The sequence below is a fragment of the Syzygium oleosum genome, unplaced genomic scaffold, assembly GCF_021117445.2.
Source record: "Syzygium oleosum isolate NSW1041296 unplaced genomic scaffold, Sole_v2.1 Sole_v2.18, whole genome shotgun sequence".
In the NCBI taxonomy this organism is placed as follows: Eukaryota; Viridiplantae; Streptophyta; class Magnoliopsida; order Myrtales; family Myrtaceae; genus Syzygium; species Syzygium oleosum.
In genome coordinates this window covers 3,623,480-3,646,115 of record NW_026607502.1, presented here as the reverse complement: position 1 = coordinate 3,646,115, position 22,636 = coordinate 3,623,480, and the positions used below count along the sequence as shown (strand labels likewise).

The following is a 22,636-nucleotide window of genomic DNA, read 5'->3' as shown; positions in this document are numbered from 1 at the left end:
AGCATTGGATCCTAGAAAAAAAATGAATTATGTGAGGTATTGTTGTAGACTCATTTATGATGATATTGCAATAGTTGATGAGATGTTTGACAAGGTGAAGTTCGCCATGGAACGTTTGTTTAAATTTTATGAGAAATCTTCTCTTGGGTCTTGTGATAAGAATTTGGGTGGTCAACTTTTGAGTTCTACTAGTGCTGGTAGTAGTTGCGATCCTTATTGCGATGAGGAAATGAAGGGAAGATTGCGGTTTGGATTTCTACGTGCAAAAGAGCCATCATATGAAGCCTTTCTTAATGAGGAGAAAAAGAAGTCTGAGGGCAACTTATCTGAACTCGATCGGTATCTTAAAGCTGAACTTGAAGAGGCTCGCGATCTTGACATTTTGATGTGGTGGAGCATGACCGGTCAAAAGTTTAAAATTCTATCTTTGATGGCTCGGGATATTTTGTACATTTCACGTAACTACATGTTGCTTGAGTCTACCTTCGGTACATCAGGTCGTGTGCTTGATGGCTTTAGAAGTTCTTTGACTCCTAGAGTCTTGGAAGCTTTGATTTGCACTCAAGATTGGTTGAGAGCGGTTATCGAGCCGATTAATATTGAAGAGTGCATCGAGAATGCGGAAAAGTTTGAGTTGGGTAAGGCCATATCTTTTCATCTTGTAATTATTTCATATATCTAATGAGTGAATGCTTTATTTAATATCTTCTTTTTATTAGATATGGATCATGTTAACATGGAGATTAACAGTACATAGAGTTTACAAGTTGAAGCGAAAGGAATATATGTGGTGAGATTTTTCAATAATTGTTTGATTTCAATTTGTAGTTCTAATTTATAACTAATGTTGTGTGATCATCTGCATCTATACGTATTGTTGTTTTGTTTTCAGGAGGTTGGAACTTGGAGTTTTAGAGCACTCAAAGCACTGAGAAGTTGTTTGCTTGCTTTTATTCATGCGTAAGTTCATATTCTTCAATACAAAGTGTCCGTAAATTGTAAACACTATTATTTCAGACTTGTTTCATCTATACTTATTTGTTTTCAGGATGTTGGAACTTGAAGTGAAAGAGCTCTCAAAGCTTAATAAGTTGCTTGCTCTTTTGATTCCTGAGAATAGGAAAGTTGTTGTTGTGTTTACTTGCTGACTATTGTGAACTTGTGGCAAACTCCCATGTGTGATATATAATATAAGCTACGGATGTATTTGATGTGGAGCTTGTGAAGTTGTTATGCATGCTTGTCGTAATCTTTGATTGTCAATCAATTTGATTGAGATCAAAGCTTTCCTTCTGTGAAATCCATACCAGATCACTAGCTATTGTTTTTCGTTCGAGTTACGTCATCGAAGAATTTGCGTCTGCGTCCGCTCGAAAAATTTCAGCTTCGCATCGCTTCTTAAAATTTCTCCGTCTCGTCCGAATAATTTCAGCGTCTGAGATCAAAGCTTTCCTTCTGTGAAATCCATACGGATCACTAGCTATTGTTTTTCGTTACGAGTTACGTATCGAAGAATTTCTGCGTCAACGTGCTGCTTACGAAAAATTTCAGCTTGCATACCGCTTCTTAAAATTTCTCCGTCTGCGTCGAATAATTTCGATGTCGAGTCTCGAAACTTAGATTATATGGGTCTTCAATAATGTATTTACCAGCTTGTAAAGTCGAAAAACTTCCTTAGCTTTCATAATATATATACATTCCTGGAATAGAATAGTTCGAATAAGTATCGATTTACAATAACATGGAAGGTTTTGTCAACTTCAAAATCAATAGGAGTTTTCCTCAACAACATATTCCCTTTGTTGACATTTGCTAGCGATTTGGTCGTGAAAATGCTAGTCTTTTCGTGAATTTCCTTACATCTTGTGGGTTGCGGTCTTGTTATTGAAAGTGCTCGTCCCGCTCGCTTGCTAGCCTTTGCCGCTCGCCACTCGCCGCGCTCGGTCCGATCCGAACCCATTGGGTCGGTTGGTCCCGGGTTAAACACAGTACAAAAAATGAAATAAAAAATTATCGGTTGGTCCGGGTTGACCACTGGGCCGGACCGAACCCATTGGGTCGGTCCGGTCCTCGGTCCTAGGCTCAATAGGGTCGGTCCTCGGTCCCAAAAATTGAAGACCAACACTGTGCGGGTTGGTCCTAGGGTTAGGGGGTGGACCGGCCCAACCCGGACCATGCTCACCCCTAGTGTATTGTGTCGAACATGGACGATATGCAATGTTTTTTTTTTTTAATTTTTCGTCTGTTCACACTTTTGCATGGTATAGAGTATATGAGGTGTAATTTGTTGCTTTATCCAGAAAATATTAGCAAAGACTTGAATTGGTTGTGCATTTCTAAGATTGTATTATGTCGAACATGGACAATACGTAATGTTTTTTTCTCTTTTTCTTCTGTTCATACTTTTGCATGTTAGAGTATATGCATTGAAGGAGTATACAATGTTAGGAGCACCTAGCAAAAATCTAATACCTTCACCTTAGGAGATCGCCATGGGAGAGCCCAAATCCGAGTCCGTTAACATGTTCAATTGGATCTACCTTCATCAAAAAGTTTAAGTCAATAAATTATACACCAACCAAGATATATTAACTATTCAATATTACACAAATTATTTGATGTGAAACTTTTCAAACACAACTTACATGCGCATTTCAACAATCTTCCCCTCACATATAATCTCAATGTTAGGTCTGCTCCCCCTTAATCAGGTACCCTTCTGTGTCAACATATCTCAACTTGAATCTCATCGTTGTTGCTGTTGTTGTCCTCACAACTTGAATCTCATCGTTATTGTTTTGTGAGGACGACAACAACAACAACAACTACCGCCTTCATCCCTGGTGTCTCTCTTTCCAGACCGAACCACAAAGGTTGCTATCGGGACTGCGTTGCTACACCACAGCACCTACCTGTCAATGTCGTTTATTTTGCAAACTATGATTCGAGTCGGTATTTTTTACCTCGTTGGCAAGACCACTGTAGATTTCTTCTTCCATTACCTTTCCACGTTTGTATCCACACCACTAACCCGTACCCTCTGCTTGTCTGCATCCATTGGTAATACCTTTTATAAGTGGAATTATTATAAACTCCTGTTCACATGATTAAGACGCGTGTTCATTCAGGTGGGTTAGATCCTAATCCAACCGGCGAATGAGTTGACACTCATAACAATTCATAAATAAATTAGAATGAATTATTATTTAGTTTTCATGCTATAATTAGTGTCATTTAATCCTCATCAAATCGGGTTAATTTGTTCGGCTTGCTCGCAGCAAATGAGAGCCGGCTCGGAACACGATGTTCCTGCCTATCTAAGGCGAACAGTCGGGCCGAGTGTTATCCGTAGGGGTGAGAAAAAATGGTTCGAACCTTCAAACCATACTAAATTAAACTATTTTTGGCGGTACGGTCCGGGTCATGAGTACTTCTTTGGAGAAAAAAGGGTTCACAAATCGAACCATTTTTTTGCGGTTTTTGTTTCAACTTTTCTTAAACCAAATTGAACAGTGAATCGGTATTATACAGCCTATAAAATTTTTTTTTTATGAAGGAGCCTACTTTGAAGCAGGTTTGATTTTTATTTTGTATAAATTTATGAATTGCTATGAGTATGAGTGAAAACTCTGATATTTTCATATAATAATGAGTGCTCCTTTTTAAGCTACTATAGTGAGTTTAAGCTCGTGAAATTAGAAAAAGCGAAGCCAAAAAAAAAATGAAAAAGGAAAGAATCGTTTGGCTCAATTCGCAAAAATGGTTTGGTTTGGATTGATTCCCAATTATGATATCTTTGGTCTGGTTTTACTTTTTTCCAAACAGTATTTATATAGTCTGATTTGATTTGATGTCAAAGTTGCACCAATCACACCCATGCTCACCCTAATTGTACGTACTCCTTCGTACATGAAAATTCCATGCGGAGATGAGACAGGTGACATACTTAGAGATTTATTAGGATTATAAATTTGCTAAAGTGATCATCAAAAGCAGCCCACTGGGTAATCTTGCACGAGATTGAGTCACGTTAGGCTCTCAATTGATATTGGTGGATTCATTTATAGCAAGCAACTAACTACTCATTTCAATAGTCAATAATGTATATTTATTATTCGGCATATTCAAAAGTATGCTAATGATTTGATGACAGAAATTTAATCCATTTATTAATACTTTTTGAGGCCACTTATATATTGATGTTTGGCTTAAGCAAATGGAGTGTCGGATTGAATAAGTATTTTGACACCTTTTTGATAAGGGAAAATACCACAAAAAATTCCAAACTATGCTACTTGTGATAAATTTACCCTGAATTTTTTTTGTGACATGAAAAATCCCAAACTATGCCACTTGTGACAAATTTACCCTGAACTTTTTTTTGTGACATGAAAAACCCCAAACTATGCCACTTGTGATATATTTAACCCACAATACTTTGGCCCGTGGGCATTTTCGTCTTTTTCCTTTTCTGTTTTTTTTTTCCTTTTTTTTTCTTTTCTTCTCTCTTCCGTTCGCCGGCCATGGCATAGGGAAGCCGGCGAGGGCTACCTTCGCCTGCGTCGGGCGACCCTCGCTGGTGTCGGGCGAGGGTCGCCCTCGCCCGGAATCCGGCGACGGCTCTACGCTGCGAGGTCGGGGCGAAGTCGCCCTCGCCCGGATACGGCGTCGGGCGAGGCTGACTTCGCCTTACTCAGGTGAGGGCTGCCCTCGCCGGCTTCCCTTCGCCATGGCCGGCGGAGGGAAGAGAGAAGAAAAGAAAAAAAAAGGAAAAGAAAGAAAAAAGGAAAAAGACGAAAATGCCCATGGGCCAAAGTATTGTGGGGTAAATGTGTCACAAGTGACATAGTTTGGAGTTTATCGTGTCACAAAAAAAATTTTAGGGTAAATTTGTCACAAGTGACTTAGTTTGGAATTTTTCGTGTCACAAAAAAAAAGTTCAGGGTAAATTTATCATAAGTGACATAGTTTGGAGTTTTTGGTGGTTATTTCTCTTTTGATAATGTTAAAAAAAATTGAGGGAGGACTAAAATGACATTTAGGATCAATAACTGAAGAGATAACATGAACCTATGATTTGACATCTAAGGTGAATGATTAAAGAGGAAACATGATAGCATTATTACAGCTATTGAAAGTTACCCAAATAAGTAAGTGGGACGAACAATGATTGAGATTCATTCAACTAAGATGAATTGAATCTTCATGTACAAGAATTTGTCCCTTGCTCCCACGTCCTAATCAACATCAAAAAATGCCATTAACATCCAAAAATGCCATTAACATGAAAATCAGTTTTGGGTCCCGTTAAGGATCGTTGATGTCGTTGAGTTATGTTCCATACCATCGTGAGATTAGGAAATGTCGGACCAAGGCACACAGGATAGCGTTAGTGCTCCATGTAAAACGTGTTAGCTCACTTTTTCTTTTTAAATTTGGTCTTGCTTTTTCTTTGTCAGGTCAACTTCATTAGAGATGAAGATTTTTGACACACAGGACAGATTTATGTGGCTGTAAATAAAAGCCATTGGATGGATTAGATTCCTCAACTAGGTCCCCTTGTACACTTGTTACACCCCATTCAATGTGTTGTCTCCATCTAAAACGTGTTAGCTTACCTTTTTTTGGACACTTGATCATGCTTTTCATATGTCAAGTCAACTTCTTAAAAAAGCTTTTTGAACCGTTGGGGATTGTTCCAGTGACCACTCTTTTCACTTAGGAAAGGAGAGATGGATAGTTCGATTTTTCACCTTCTCGGGGGGCTAGGGTAGGGACGCGTGAGTGAAGGAATGGGGTTTCGAAACTTACGCACAACACATAACACACGGTAGCTAGGATAGGATAGAACCAGACGAAGAAAAGAAAGCTTTCTGACGTACAAGACAGCAACAAGTTTTATATCGCTGTAAATAAAGGGCATAGGATTGATTGGATTCCTTATTTAGGTCCCCTTGTATACTAGCTACACCCTCTTCAATATGTTACTAATAATTCATGCTAATTCACCGTTTTAGAAATTTATTAGGAGCCGTATCTTAGTAAGGATTGATGCTTTGATGATTAATCTCTATCTACGTCGAAAGTACGAGTCATTACTGACGCAATTTAATTAATATATGTGCGAACTACTAGTGCAATATACTAGTTGTTGATATCCTAGAATACCTAGTATGAAAAATTTCTAACCGTTTAATTATAGGAATGGCACAATAAGAATAATAAAAAAAATCTGAACAAAAAAATAAGGAAAGGAATAATGACTTTTTCTCATTAGAAAAATGCTAGATTTACTGTAACTGAAAAATTATTTTATTAAATAATGTATCACAATATTTGTTTGTTGTTTGAGGCGCATTTGTTTAAAGGGTCACTTATAATCCTACTCATTCTTTACTAAATTAATTTTAGAGATAAGTGCAATGGAAATTCTAAAACTTGTCACGAAAGTACAATTAAATACTAAAAATTTCAAAAAGTGAAATCAAGTCCTAAAACTTGTCACAAAAGTGCAATTGAATCCTAAAACTTTAAAAAATGTAGCCAACGGAAGGATCTAATTGAACCATTGACAAGTTTTAGGACTCAATTGCACTTTCGTGATAAGTTTTAGGACTCACTTGCATTTTTATGACAAGTTTTATGACTTCCAATGCACTTATCCCTTAATTTTATAAAATAGTTTTAATAAATCTAGCATTCTCTTTCCATTAAAACTCAGTCATAGTTCGGAATACCAAACAAGGCTTAAATTGTTCTCCGTGAGTTGTCATAGGCCCACTTCTTAAGCTTTCAACGATGGCTCTCAAAAACTCTCTAGGGTTCTGATAAGTTATGTACAAAGTAGACATCAAAATGAGGTGTTAATAAGTGCCCACGAGTTGCCTGGTTTGTCCAAGCGCTTGCCGAGCCATCTTCTTGCATTCTCCGATAGTTAGTCTCCGTCTCCAAGGCTCGCAAACACTTAGAACATCGCTATAATCATAAACTTCTGCCTATATCAATTTCAACGGGAAACTTCGAGCAATAATTAACAGTTTGTTTATTTGCATTTTATTTTCCTTCTCAAAAGCCATTCTGCTGTGAAGACCAAAGTCAAGGCAGACAGGAGAGGTGGATTCGACACTCGTGGTTTGGTTTAGACAACCGAGGGGAAGATGCCCTTATATAAAAATTTCTAATTAGAATCTTTTTTCCTTTCGCTTAAAGTGCATTGGAGGACAGAAGCTCTCTGTTTGCAAACTCTCTCCCATTGTTTTTCTTCCTGGAAGAGAAGGAATATGGAGAAAACTTACAGGAAGATCCCTCCACTATACTGGAAAGTTCCTTCCCCCGTCTCTCTTTGACCCTTTTAATGACCTGCTCAGGTTTGAATCTGGTGATAAGTTAAGTTAGGAAAATGAGGCATCGCGGCATTTAACAGCAATTATTTTTCTAACAGCAAGATCAATTTGAATGAAAAAGTAAGTGGACGAAAAAGAAATTTCAAAAGTTGATTACTTTGGCAAAAGTTTGAGGAGTACTGGTGCAAAAGTATATAGTCCAGAGATCCAAACGGACAAAAATGAAATTCCAAAAGTTGACTGCTTTTGCAATAGTTTGAGGATCACCTTTTTTTTTTTTTTTACTTCGATAGCTCCATTTGCCAGTGCAACCTAATAAACGTAAAAATTTTCAAGGTATTCACTTGGAAATGTTTGTGAGTTATACATATGGAAATCTCTTATATTATGTTTTACTTAAATTTTGCATGTGGGTGATGTTCATGTTAATATAACCTACGAATCAAATGTTTGGTTTGAGGACAAGGAAAATACAGCCCATTCTTTTTTGGTATTTCGAGAATTATCACAATAATCAATCCCAATTGTCATGTCAGTGCTTTAAAATTAAGCAAAAAATAGGGATATGCCGCTAATGTAAAAATAACTTCAAACGAGCGATTTCAACTTCTCTTACTAACCATCAAATCAACTGGATACTTTTTTCTATAAACTGCCGAGACCTCGATCAACTTCAGAAGTAGTTCCAGAACACAACTCCACATAAATCACCCCATTGATTTGGATCAGTATGTGGAGAATTTAAGCAACTACAGTAATTTGGATTAAAGATACTTGCAGATTCATCCTTCAACAATGTACAAGATGATTACAATCATACAGACTGACCGCACCTGGAAAAGATTACGGGAGAAACTCTCCTGACCAGAATGAATTGAATTAGAACCACCATTGCTTCCTAACTAGAAAGATCTTGATTTAATTTAAAAATGGGTCTAAGTCGAACCCATTTTTAGTTCGTCTTTGTTTCTCACGGTTCATTTTAACCTGTCCATAAAATTAGATTAACCCATTTTGAACCCAGTTCAGCAAATATGAGTGAAAAAATGGGCTACTGGCCCATTTTGCTACCTCTAATCAAGTGTCATGCCATATAGCAATCACAAAGACAAAGTGAAGTGTTACGTGGTGGGCAAAATAGCAAATACTCTCTCAACTCCGGCTTTAATTATATGTAATAGATTAATTAGTTAATTCTCTATCACGGCTACCTAAATGTTTGAACAATTAGATTTCGTGTTGAGTAACTACATATATATATTGATATCTATTGTAATCATCTTTTTTTAGGGTTAATACTACGAAAAACCCCAAATTGATACATCTGTGATAAATTTACCCAAACTATTTTTTTGACTACAAAAAACCGCAAACTGGTACGCTTGTGACAATTTTATCCCGAACTATTTTTTTTACCACCAAAAACCCTACACTGGTAGACCTATGACAATTTTACCCCCGAACTAATTTTTTGACCACCAAAAACCCCAAACTGGTATACCTGTGACAAATTTACCCTCCATTAGTTTCCGTTAAATTTTACTGTCAAATTGTTAAGTTTAATGACACGTGATAATTGACAGGTGTACCGATTTTGGGTTTTACCCATCTGTTAGTCATAAGTTTACCAATTTGTGATTTTTCGTGATATTAATCCGATTTAACAGACACTAACGGAGGGTAAATTTGTCACAAATGTACCAGTTTGGGATTTTTAGTAATAAAAAAATTAGTTCGGTGCTAAAATTATCACAGGTGTACCAGTGTGGGGTTTTTGGTGGTCAAAAAAATAGTTCGTGATAAAATTATCACAAGCGTACCAGTTTGGGGTTTTTAGTGGTCAAAAAAATAGTTCGGGGTAAATTTGTTATAGGTGTACCAGTTTAGGGTTTTTAATGGTCAAGAAAATAGTTCGTGGTAAAATTTTCACAGGTATACCAGTTTGGAATTTTTCATGATATTAACCCTATATTTTAATTAAATTTTTAGAGTGAACCTAGTACGGGCATGTTAACTGGCATAAATATAAATCCATCAATGAGAAATTGTGAATGGAGTCGACAGGAATTAATTTTACTGTCGCTTTCAAAATGTCACCCCAACTTCAGTAATTTCTATTTTTTCCCTCTTTTTATTTGGGTTGAAGATTTTCAGCACAAACTCAAAATCTTATTTACAAAGTGTTAGACATCTAAATTTTGACTATTTATAAGGGTGATAAATTGCATAGAAAATTAGGGATTAAATTTTAGCCCCCTAAACAAAAATGATTCTCATTAAATTGCATAGCATATAGACACTCGACGCATTTGCATTAATAGAATTTAGTAGAATATATTTTCTTTTTATTTTATTTTTTAAAAAATCATTATAAAAATTTAAGAAAAATAAAAAAAATAAAAGAGAGAAGACAAAAGGGAGCTCTTCCCCATGAACAGGCCCGCTTTCCCTGGTCTCCATGCACACTTTCATAAAAGAAGCACAAGAGACGAAATAGGGAAGAGCTCTCTTCTTTGTCTCGGCCAATTCACGTGCAGAACCAAGTTAAAAAAGAGGGAGGGAACAAAGAAATGGGGATGGAGAGATAGGGGGAGAAGAGGGAGTCAAGAGGGAGTGGTGAGTTTTCGAGAAGAGAGTCCGAGAGTGAGAAGCCGGAGCCGAGAACGAACGAAGCATCCTCCCATCACCACCATGCCCGGACCTTGGCTGACAACCTCTCCTGGCCAACGTCCCCAACAGCCCACTCCCCGACGTCCATATTTCCGGTGAGTCCCTTTTCTTGGTTCCGAGCCCCCTTACCCGAGGATCTCGGCTTGGAGGCGTCGAGGTGGTTGGCCATGGCACGATTTCTGTCGAGCGCACCTTGAAACCGCCGTCTCCAAGCCGGGTAGGGACCCCGCGGGCAAATGCTCGTTCCACAAATATTTTGTCTCCTTGTCCTGTTTTGGCGTGATCCTGTAGGACGGGTAGGTCGCAACACATAGGAAACCCATTCTCGTTGACTTACCAACTCCTTCCCAGTTCCACTTGTTCAGCTACTATAAGATTTGGCTCCTTGAGCTGGTTCTATTTAATCTCTGATGTTTAAGTATTCTAGCAGTGTCTTGTGATATAAAAAAATTGTGTACCATAGTATTCTATAATTACTCTAAAATTAATTAATGCTTGTGATTGATTAGCTAAAGTAATTTACTTCAGGAGTTCCTAATTCTTGGCGCTCGGCCAGACCCGCATCAGTTAAAAGGGACCTTAGAGCAAAATCGATGTGGCTTCATCAACGCGTCCGTGTCGTTAGCAGAAGGTAAGAAAATAGAAAAGAAAGAACTTATTGGCGAAAAAAGAAAAAAACGGAGATGGCAGGGCTTTTTCACTTGATCGAGAAGAAGCTGGGGGAGCGCTGCATGAGTTCCCAAGATATAGGGATCCGATTGTTAAAAATTGAGGCACTGCTGGTCATCGCTCCTGCAATCTTAGTCTTTCTTGGGATCTCCGGGTCGTTCAGGCGACACTGCAGAAACGGCGCATTCGCAATGGTCACATTGGCAGCCTATACCCTTACGCCCGCTGTCATTGCGTACACGCTTGGCCTTTTCCAAAGTACTCCTTACTGCAGTCTGCTTTTCCCTATTTGGGCGACTTATCTGGTGGCGGTTCTCGGAAACGTGGATTCCTACACTGCGCACAGCATGGAGGACATTGAACGGTGGAAGTCATTTAGAGTCGACTCCGCTGTTAAATGTATCATGACAAGTTGGATGATCGCTACATATGCAATACTATGGAGGAACCCACTAGTTTGCATTCTTTTCGTGATTCTATTCCTGAATGTCGATGAAAGAGCACGAGCTTTGATGTTGGCAAGCAATTCTGTGATGCAGAAGAAATGCAGGCTCATAGGAGACTACATGAGCACCGAGCACCAATGGAGCAATTCAAGTGATGAAGATCCTGCTACAATGCGTGGGTACAGGTACTTGGTGATAGTGGCAGGAGAGGCAAAGGTGCACTCATCGTGCTCAAAAGCGAAATGGAGAAGAAAGGCAGCTCCGTGGCTTGATGGGGACGCGCCGCATTATCGACAATTGTTGGAGGTGACGGATGAAGTTATCACCGTTGAGAAGGTTTGGAATTGCAAAGGTAGGCTATTAAGTGTAAGCGGAGGAGACCGGGATGGCCGACTCAAGGATCTTTGCCTGTCTTTTTCGCTCTTCAAGTTCATCTGCCTGAGATTCACTGGCTATTCGTTGCCCCGAGAAGCTCACAACAAGTTATGGCGCTTGATTCAACATATGCTTTCCGAAGAGAATGGTTATGAGCGAGTTTTCCGAGTCATCGAAGTAGAACTTGCATTTCTTTTTGATTTATTCTACACCAAATATCCAGTGAATCTCCATTGCCGTCCTTCAGTGTATAAATTGCTTCTATTCCCCATTGTGGTTGCTGTTCCTCTGATTTTACTCTACGCTGCGATTTTGGAACAGGACGTGTTTGCTATTATCGCAATCGTCTTGTTATTAATGTCAATCCTCGTTGTCAAGCTTACACAGTTTGGCATCATGATCTTCTCGGAATGGGCGAAGGTGACATACATATGCAAGTATGTGCGCAGCGAGTGGTGGCGAAGGAACAAATGTGCTGGGAAGTTGATCGAAATTATATGCAGAGTTTGGTTAGTGAAGCCTTGGGGAAGACAACTGCGTCAATACTCGCTCCTCAAATCGTATAGCTATTCTCCACGGAAGTGTATATACAATAGACTCACTGCTGCTTATCTTGACCAGAAAAGGGACGGTCAGAAACAAATTGCTCCCACCAATTTGTCTACGGAAGTGAAAAAGGCGATTGCTCAGTCTTTAGAGAAGTATTTGGAGAAGGGGCAAGCGTCTTTGAGGCTCAACGACTTGTCTGATGTGCTCTCATGGGCATGTAATCTTGAGACGGCTACTCATGTTATAATGGTCTGGCACATAGCAACCACTTTCTGTGAGCATGAAGTGCCTCGCGCTCAACTTTCACAAGAACAGAGAGACGACTTTGACGTAGCGACTGAGCTATCACAATATCTTGCTTATTTGGTTGCTTTCGCCCCAAGGTTGCTCCCTGGCCACCCTTGCAGGACCGAATACATATTTGGTCGTGCTGTCAGTGAAGCCAGGGAATTAGTTGGAGGTTCCTTGGTTTCAATGGAAGAGAGGATTCAAAAGCTAAAGAAGGTCATTGACAACGAACAATACCAGGAAACCAGCGTGGGCCGAGGCGCACGGCTAGGAATGCAGCTTGTGAATGTAGTAGCGGGTGAGGGGCAAATTTGGAAGGTCTTGGCTGACTTCTGGGCGGATATGTTGTTGTATGTGGCTCCTTCGAATGATACGGCGGCTCACGGTAAGTACCTCACCACCGGGGGCGAGTTTGTGACTCACATTTGGGTTTTGGTCTCTCACGCGGGCATCACCAGAGATCCACGTGATGGTGAGGAACATGATGATCCAGAGAGGAACTGAACTTGGCCTTATGCCTAATTAACTATTTAAAATGTCTATATGATTGTGTGTGTTTGTAGCAGTCCCTTTATCTTGCATCGATCCCTGGTCAGACTCTAGAAAACTTTCTCGTGTATGATGCATGATCTCTTCTTTTATGTTGTGTAATGTGTCGCTTTATCCAGAAAATATTAGCGTGTTGTGCATTTGTAAGATTGTATTGTGTCGAACATGGACGATATGCAATGTTTTTTTTTCTTTTTCATCTGTTCACACTTTTGCATGTTATAGAGTATATGTGGTGTAATGTGTTGCTTTATCCAGAAAATATTAGCGAAGACTTGAATTGGTTGTGCATTTCTAAGATTGTATTATGTCGAACATGGACAATATGTAATGTTTTTTCTCTTTTTCTTCTGTTCATACTTTTGCATGTTAGAGTATATGCATTGAAGGAGTATACAATGTTAGAAGCACCTAGGAAAAATCCAATACCTTCATCTTAGGAGATCGCCAAGGGAGAGCCCAAGTCCCAGTCCGTTAACATGTTTAATTGGAACCACCTTCATCAAAAAGTTTAAGTCAATAAATTATACACCAACTAAGATATATTAACTATTCAATGTTACACAAATTATTTGATGTGAGACTTTTCAAACACAACTTACATGTGCATTTCAATAATCTTCTCCTCATATATAATCTCAGTGTTAGGTCTGCTTCCTTTTAATCAAATACCCTTATGCGTCAACAAGTCTCAACTTGAATCTCATTGTTGTTATTTTGTGAGGACAACAACAACAACAACAGCAACAACTACCGCCTTCATCCCTGTTGTCTCTCTTTCTAGACGGAACCACGAAGGTTGCTATCGGACTGCGTTGCAACACCACAGCACCTACCTGTCAATGTCGTTTATTTTGCAAACTATGATTCGAGTCGGTATTTTTTACCTCGTTGGCAAGACCACTGTAGATTTCTTCTTCCATTACCTTTCCACGTTTGCATCCACACCACTAACCCGTACCGTCTGCTTGTCTGCATCAATTGGTAATACCTTTTATAAGTGGAATTATTATAAACTCCTGTTCACATGATTAAGACGCGTGTTTATTCAGGGGGGTTAGATCCTAATCCAACCGGCGAAAGATTTGACACTCATAACAATTCATAAATAAATTAGAATGAATTATTATTTAGTTTTCATGCTATAATTAGTGTCATTTAATCCTCATCAAATCGGGTTAATTTGTTCGGCTTGTTCGCAGCAAATGAGAGCCGGCTCGGAACACGATGTTCCTGCCTATCTAAGGCGAAGAGTTGGGCCGAGTGTTATTCGTAGGGGTGAGAAAAAAATGGTTCGAACCTTCAAACCATACTGAATTAAACTATTTTTGGCGGTTCGGTCCGGGTCATGAGTACTTCTTTGGAGGAAAAAGGGTTCACAAATCGAACCTTTTTTTTGTGGTGTGGATGGAGGTCCGACTTGCTTGGACTCTTGGGTATCAAATTCTTCAAGTTCGGACGTCCGAACCATAAGTTGGCATAAAAAAAATCCCATATACGAAAAAAAGAAAGAAAGAAAAAGCCTGATCATCATATGCATCATATGTGCCTTTTCCTAAGCCTAAATTGATAAGTTCAGTCACTCGATCACCGCATAGTCACATACATCACATGTGCCTTTTTGTAATACCTAAATGAATGGAATAATCATCCTTTGGCCATAAAAAAGAAAAAAAAACAGGAATAGCATAATTGTCCAATTAAGCAAATGAATTGACTATCATTCTCCATTCCAGCTATTGTCAATCTATAAGCGGAATCCCAAGACTTTTGTGACCCTGTTGTACAAAGCGATTACTTGTATGAGTTTTGACTTCTATGATTCTCTTCACATCCTAGCGGGCTTCCAATATGCCTATGCAAAATCAAATGCAAAGTAGAATGAATAATTATTTTGTTTTCATGCTATAATTAGTGTTATTAGACCCTAATCCAACCAAGTTAATTTGTTCGGCTTGTTCATAGCAAAGGAGAGCCGGCTTGGAACACAATATTCTCCACCTATCTACGGCGAATAATTGGGCCGAGTGTTATCTGTAGGGGTCAGAAAAAAAATGGTTCGAACCGTTAAACCATACCGAATTAAACTATTTTTGGCTATCTGGTCAGGTTCAATAGTACTTCTTTGGAGGAAAAAACGATTCACAAACTAAACCATTTTTTTTTGTGGTTTAATTTGTTTCAACTTTTCTCTAACCAAATTGAATCGTGAAACCGTATCATACAGCCTATTAAATTATTTTTAGGAAGGAGCCTACTTTTTTTATTTGAAGCAAATTTGATTTTCATTTTGTGTAAATTTATGAATTGTTATGAGTTGAAACTCTGATTTTTTCATATAATAATGAATGCTCCTTTTAAGCTACTATAGCAAGTTTAAGCTCGTGAAATTAGAAAAATTGAAGACAAAAAAATGAAAAAGCAAAAACCCGTATGGTTCGATTTGCAAAAAATGATTTGGTTTGAATTGATTCCCAATTATAATATCTTTGATCTGGTTTTACTTTTTTCAAACAATATTTATTTAGTCTGGTTTGATTTGACAATAAAACTGCACCAATCGCACCGTGCTCCCCCCTAATTGTACGTACTCCAACATACATGAAAATTCCATGCGGAGATGAAACAAGTAGCATAATTAGAGATCTGTTAGGATTAGAAATTTGCAAAAGTGATAATCAAAATCAGCTTATTGAGTAAATCTCGCGTGAGATTGAATTGCGTAGGGCGAGCAATTGACATTGGTGGTTTCATTTATAGTAAGCAACTAACTACTTATTTCACTGGTGAGGGATATATATATTTATTATTCGGCATATTAAGTATGCTAATGATTTGATGACAAATAATTTTACCCATCTATTAATACTTTTTGGGGCCACTTATTGTTTGATGCTTGGCCCTTTCAACACTTGAACAAATGGACTTTCGGATCGAATAAGAATTTTGACACCTTCTTTTTTGGTAATGTTTCAAAAAATGAGGGAGAACTAAAATGACATTTTGGCATCCAAATTGAAGAGGAAAAATGAACCTATGACTTCACATCCAAGATGAATGATCGAAGAGGAAACATGAACACATGATTTTAGCTATCGAAAGATATATGTTTCATGTTTGATCCGAATAAGTAAGTGGGACGGACAATGATTGAGATTCATTCAACTCACGATAAATCGAATCTTCATATACAAGAATTTGTCCCTAGGTCTCACGTCCTAATCAAAATCAAAAAATGCCAAAAGACATGAAAATCAGTTTGGGTCTCGATAAGGATCAATGATGGTATACCAATGTGACAAGATTATGAGAGCAAAATCTGATTCCAGTCGGTAATTATCACCTTGTTGACATGATCATTGTAGATTTGTCGTTCCATTAACTTTCCACGTTTGCATCCACACCACAAATCCGTACCCTCTGCTTGTCTGCATTAATTGTTGGTGCTCCTCCACTAAAATGACAAAATGTACATATAAATGAGAACAATCATTTTAAATATTTATTATCGAAATATGCACAATCACCGAAAATAAATTTCATCATGTATAAAATTTGAACATTTAATTTTTCTTCTTGAATTTTCTTTTTGTTTCTTTGATGGAAATTTTTTTTCCATCAACTCAAATATTTGAAAATAGATACTATGTGTAATGAAGCAATTACTGCAAATATTTATTACCAACATCTGTACAACCATGGACTAGAATTTTTAAACATTTAATTTTTCTTTATAGGCTCTCTTGAGAGTTATGAGATAATAAAAAAAATCAATATATAAATAAGATCGATGATAGTGACTACTGCAAATATGGGACTTTATTCTTATGAATTAGAGAGTAATTAGACTTATATCTGGTATCGGATTTTTGTCACATCAATTAGGAAGTAGAAGGGATTATATCTACCAAAGATCTTTGATAATTCATTAATTATATGTGAATATCTCAAAATAGAGTATATTTATGCATAACAATTATATTTAAACATTTATTATCAAAACATGCATAGTTCTATTATTTTTGTACATTGAAAATTTATCGATACTATTTTTTGCCAAATATGACTTTAATATAATTTACTTGTCAATATGAGCCCCACATGAGATCTTTTGATATTATTTGTCAAATATGAGACAAAGTATTCTTACATCGTTAAACTCTTTCAAAACATCATCATAACAATCATTTTTACACATATAAAATACATAGGCATTTCAAAATATAGTCTATATATAAATAAAAATTATTCTTAAACATGTTGCCAAAATATGCATTATTCTATTTTTTTGTATTTATTAGAGATTTATTACCAAAATATACACAATCATGTTATTTCTTGTACACCTTTTAGAGGTTAGTGTCAAATTATTCATAGAATTAGAGATGCAAAAATAGAGATTTGCAAGGATGGATTAGAAATTTATTAAAGTCATAATCCAAAGAAGCTAACCAAGTAAAGCTGGCACGTGAGCATCCCATGTGACTTATTCTCGTACAAGCTTTATATATGTGCGTGTGCGCCCATGTGATTCAGCGATCAAACAAAGGATAAACGTTAAGTACACATGTTGTAGAATGATTTTTAGTAATAACTAATTGCTCATTTCAATATTCGGCGTATTCAAAGGTATGCTAAATTGCTAATGATTTGGTTACTGCTAATTTTGTCCATCTATTGATATGTTTTGGCGCCACTTAAAGGATCAATGATTGAAGAGGAAACATGAACGTATGACTTGACATCCAAGATAAACAATTAAGCAGGAAACATTATAGCTATCGGGTGTAGGACATGAAGGAGCAAGTGGAATGGACAACGACTGAGATTCATTTTCATTCAAAACTCACGATAAATCGAATCTATATATACAAGAATTTGTCTCTTGCTCCCACGTCCTAATCAAGATCAAACAATGCCATACAACATGAAAATCAATTTGGCTCCCGTCAAGTCAATGTCGTTTATTCTGCAAACAATGATTCGAGTCAATAATTTTTACCTTGTTGACATGGCCACTGTAGATTCCTTCTTCCATTACCTTTCCACGTTTGCATCCACACCACAAACCTGTACCCTCTGCTTGTCTGCATCCATTCTTGGTGCTCCTCCATTGGAATTCAAAAGCATTATTATAAACTCCTTTTCACATTATTAAAAAGCGAGTTCATTCAGGCTAACCATGCCTAATAAAGTAACATTACCCTCATGCTAATCATGACTAATCTTTTCTCTTTCCTTGGAGCAGCTCAAAGGCGTATCCAAGGATGGGACCGGAGATTCTAGCCACAGAACGGGCCCAATGCTGGACAGGGACTGCTAGCTCATTCGTCTGACGCCAGCTGGCATCCGCGTAGGACGCCAAGTGTAACCCGGTTCCCCGAGAACATGCCGCTGGCCGTCGATTCCCTTTCGTTCAAGAGGACCCAGCCCTCATCCTCGCCGTCCATTATTTGGTTCCCAATCTTGCCCTCAATTATGTGGTTTTGCGTGTTTAAGAAGAAGCCCATGCCTTTCCGAAACACTTCTTCCGATGATTTTCTCAGTGTAGAAAAACTTTCGTAAATTCGTGGCACAACAGAGACGATAAATAAACGTAAGTATAACTCACAAAACACATATATGGGTCAAATACGCTTAAAGGCGCAAATTCAGAGAAAAATCTCTCATAATCCTGTCATTAATTCAAAGATATGCTCACTTCCATCAAAATGAAAGAACATACTTATATCTGTAACTAATAGTAATAGATATACATTGCCTTATTTAAATATAATCAAATAAGATTATACTAAAATCCTATATTCACAATATAATAAAAAAAATCAATTCTTTGGCTAATAAATCAGCTACAAATCATGACGTTATCTTAATGGACTTCCAAGTCATACACCATAGGTCGGACATAACTCGACCTAAAGTGTTGGATTATTCGATTAAATAAACATCTTTCAATTTGGATTATTCATATAACCTCTTCCAGTATAGTATGAATTCATCGTATTCCTCCTCGATCCTGTCAGACTTCTTGGTTTGGAGCATCTGAAGCAGTGGCTTGATTTCTAATGATGGAAGCGGAAGATACATCCAGCGAGTAGAGAAGAGCATCAGCAGGGAGCAAAGAAAAAAACAAAAAAAGCTAGATAAAAACAATAAAATACTCTTAGATCTGAGCAGGAGAGAACATCTCAATTCAAGTTGAGAAGATGGAATCTCCCTCGACTGAGAGGAAGCTTGAAGTGGAAGGGAAAAAAGGAACCGGAAAGAGGTGGGTGAGAAGAGAAAGCGGTTAGGGTTTTCTACCTTTATGAATTTTGTACCAAGACAACAGTGTGTTTATTTTCTTTTTTTTTCCTTCTCAAAAGCCATTTTGAGGTGAAGACCAAAGTCAAGGCAGCTGAGACAGGAAGATTCAACACCCGTTGTTTGGTGTAGAAGTTGTCTAAATGGAATCTTTTTTCCTTACGCTTAAAGCACGTGGGACGATGGAAGCTCCCTTTATGCAAACTAATGCTGCCCAGGATGCCAGCATGGCACTTAACAGCATATTTATAGCCGATTATTTTTCAAATGGCAAGATCAATATGAACGAAAAAGTATATAGTCCACATTAAATCCGGCAAAAAACTATTATGTGACTTTTTTTAATTAAATGTTAAATATGTGGATTTAAAAAAAAAGAAGAAAGTCCACATATGCTAAGAATAAAAAACAATGCTGCACAGTAAAGGATCACTCTCTCTCTCTCTCTTCCGACTCGCTCACTTGCCTGGTCCGCATGCAAGCGCTAACCCGAGAACTCACTCGCAAGCGAAGACAAAAGGAGCCGAAGAAGTAGAACCCAAAAGCAGCAAGAGCGCAAGGCTCAAGACCAGCAGATTGCCATTGATGGACTGTCACTTCATACCGAAGCTCAGGAACGGAAGATTCGAGCTTGAGCTCATAGCATGTGACGAAACACCTTAACTTGGATATGGGCATGGCATGGGGAGGCTCTTCACCAAAAGTGGAGCGAGAAAGATGAGAAGAAAGAGGTGAGAACTTTGCACAACATGAAAATTTTTGCCTAAATCTCCCTCGATCACCTCTATTGCTCAATCTGAAAATTTTGCATCTTGTTGAAATGAACTTGAGCTGCTTGTCTTGCTCATGCTCGTCACGCCAGGATTCAACTCTTAATTTTGCCCCAAATTGCCAGGTCCGAATTAGGGTTTGAGGAAGAGGGGAAATGGCTTGATTTGTCCGAATTAGGGGCAAACATGTTGAGTAACATTGTTTAGGACTATTAATGCTAACTCGGAGCGTCGGTGAGCCATGTCAATTGGAAAAAATGATAAAATATTGCCATGTTGGATTTTCGGCGTCCCAAATCGAAGATAACATTTAAGTGATTTTGTTTTTTTTATAACAAAAGTGGCATTGAAATGATTCGACAAAGAGTTTTGACATCAAAGTGAGCACTATATGAAAGTTATGACAATTCTAGTGTCATTTTGTCAAGAATCTAAATGGACAAAAAAGAAACTCAAGAAGGTTGCACTTTTGCAAAAGTTTAGAGAGTAATGTTCTTTTATCACTTTCTTCTACTTTGATAGCTCCATTTGCAGGTGTAATCGAATAAAAAATATTTTCAAGGTATTCGTTTTGGAAATAAATCATTTTGGTCATGTTTTCCTCCATCAATAGACCTTTGATTGATGAGTTATAATATGGACATCTCTTACATTTTTGGGAAAATGGCACAAATGGTACTTGAACTTTGACGCAATGTGCAATATAGTCCATGAACTTTAGCTCAATATGCAATGTCGTTCCTGAATTTTTAAATTATTCAATGTGGTCCCTGTTTGATACATGTTTAATTTAGTCATTGAACTATATGAAAATATTCAATATTGTCACTACATGAAAATGTTTAATGTGGTCCTTAAATTTGCATTAATGGAAGGATAATATTGAACATTTTCATATAATTTAGGGACTGAATTAAATATGTATCAAAAGTTCAAGAATCACATTGAACAAAGTTCAGGGACCACACTGTATATTGGGCCAAAGTTAAGAGACAATGTATATCATAATCCCTACATTTTTTCTAGTTAAGTTTGCATGGTATCTTCTTTTATGCGGTGTAATGTGTTGCTTGATCCTGAATATATTATCGCAAACTCAAATTGGTTGTGCATTTCTGAGATTGTTTTATGCTGAACATGGACGATATGCAATGCTTTTCTTTTTCTATTAACACTTTGTTAGAATATATGCATTAAAGGAGTCCACATTTCCGAGAACCACCAGCAAAGTAGACAACCATATCAGGTATATCACGAAGCAAAACAGAGCGCTTTGACGAGGCCAAGAGTGTAGGTGACAGCAGCGGCGAAGTTATGAGCCCAAAGGCTCCATTTCAACTACATCGCCTCATCGTGCCTAAGATGCTAAGAAAGATGCACAGGCAAGGCTATGAAGGTCGATAGAGCCTTAATCCACGGAATCGTATCGAGACCTTCAAGCACAGTCCGATTAAAATCATATGAATCATGCATACTCTTTCCCCGAATCTCACGCTTTGTGTTCTCGTTCTTCTATTTAAGCTTGTCCAAAGCAAGGACGGTGGAGGAGAGTCAATTGGATATAGATTCAGACTGGTCCTTTCAGTTTTCTTTCTTATATTCGTTTGATCTGTTCCTTTTGTCCCCTAATAATCTGGCAACATGTTTTTTTGGTCATGATTCTCTAATATAGAAAATTATCCTAAAAAAATCCCTAATCATCTCTAACAGGTCAGAAAGCAGTATGTTCAGTTGAAGATAGTAGTTTCTTTACTCCAAGTGTATTTCAAAGAAATTTCTTTACCTTTGTATATAGTAAAGCGTAGTGCCATGAGGACAATTACTAGAAGCTAAAGCTAAGACACGTGGATCCTCTAGTGGTAAAGTCCTATGTATATCCTCAATACCATCATGCTTCAAGTTCAGTTTGATTTCCCTTTTCTTCGAGATGCTCCGTGCCCATCCCTGAACCCCGATATACCGCTACGGGCTTATTACCTATTCGTGCAACTGCTTCTTTGGTTGACTTACATCATGTTGTGAAATAACGAGAAAGCTGGTGAATCTTGCAAATCAAATCAACAAGAAATTTTGAAAGAACAGCAGAGACTTACGTGGTTCGGTTCAAGTATTCACAGGATGAGCCGGTCGTAAAAAACCCAGTACCAATCGGAGAGCTCAAGAGTTACATACAATTGCTTAATCACTCGTATTTCCCCAGTCCCAAGGCACAAAACCTCATAGCCTATCGTGTTTCTCTCACCGAGTTTTGCTAGAACAACTCTAAGAGGCACTCTAATCAACTTGTGATTGTGTTCCAAACAAGATAGGAGAGAAATCCTACTTAAACACGGGATACCGCGACAAAACGCGTCTTCCCCAGGAACTCGGACAAAACCTGTCCGGACATGCGCCCCTAACTAGGTACCCTCGCACAATTTGGCCAGACACCTTGAATGTCCAGAAAGCATTTATCTTTCTGGGCTGCTGATCCGAAGTATTTTCGGGATAATCTTCTCTCTCATGTATTACAGAGTTGGGATTCGATCCAAACTCCAAAACAGCAGATTTAAAAAGCAATTGATCCACAAAACTTAACACATCTTTCGCTTCGCCCATACACTTGGTAAGAATTCTCCTCACATCATTTAAAAATTCAACGGTTCAATGGACATGACCTCCTGAACTCATTTGT

General features: G+C 37.9%; 1 protein-coding gene across 2 annotated transcripts; it reads left to right on the top strand.

Moving 5' to 3' along the window:
- The first annotated feature begins 9,817 nt into the window (after nucleotides 1–9,817).
- Nucleotides 9,818–13,080, top strand: LOC115663033 (uncharacterized). Of its 2 annotated transcripts, none has more exons than XM_056319769.1 (2): nucleotides 9,818–10,108; nucleotides 10,542–13,080. In XM_056319769.1, the coding sequence occupies exon 2, from the start codon at nucleotides 10,697–10,699 to the stop codon at nucleotides 12,842–12,844; it is 2,148 nt and encodes a 715-aa protein (XP_056175744.1). In that variant the 5' UTR covers nucleotides 9,818–10,108; nucleotides 10,542–10,696; the 3' UTR covers nucleotides 12,845–13,080. The 2 variants fall into 2 exon arrangements, with proteins under 2 accessions (XP_056175744.1, XP_056175745.1); XM_056319770.1 differs by lacking the exon at nucleotides 9,818–10,108 and adding an exon at nucleotides 10,115–10,230.
- Nucleotides 13,081–22,636: the final 9,556 nt, after the last annotated feature.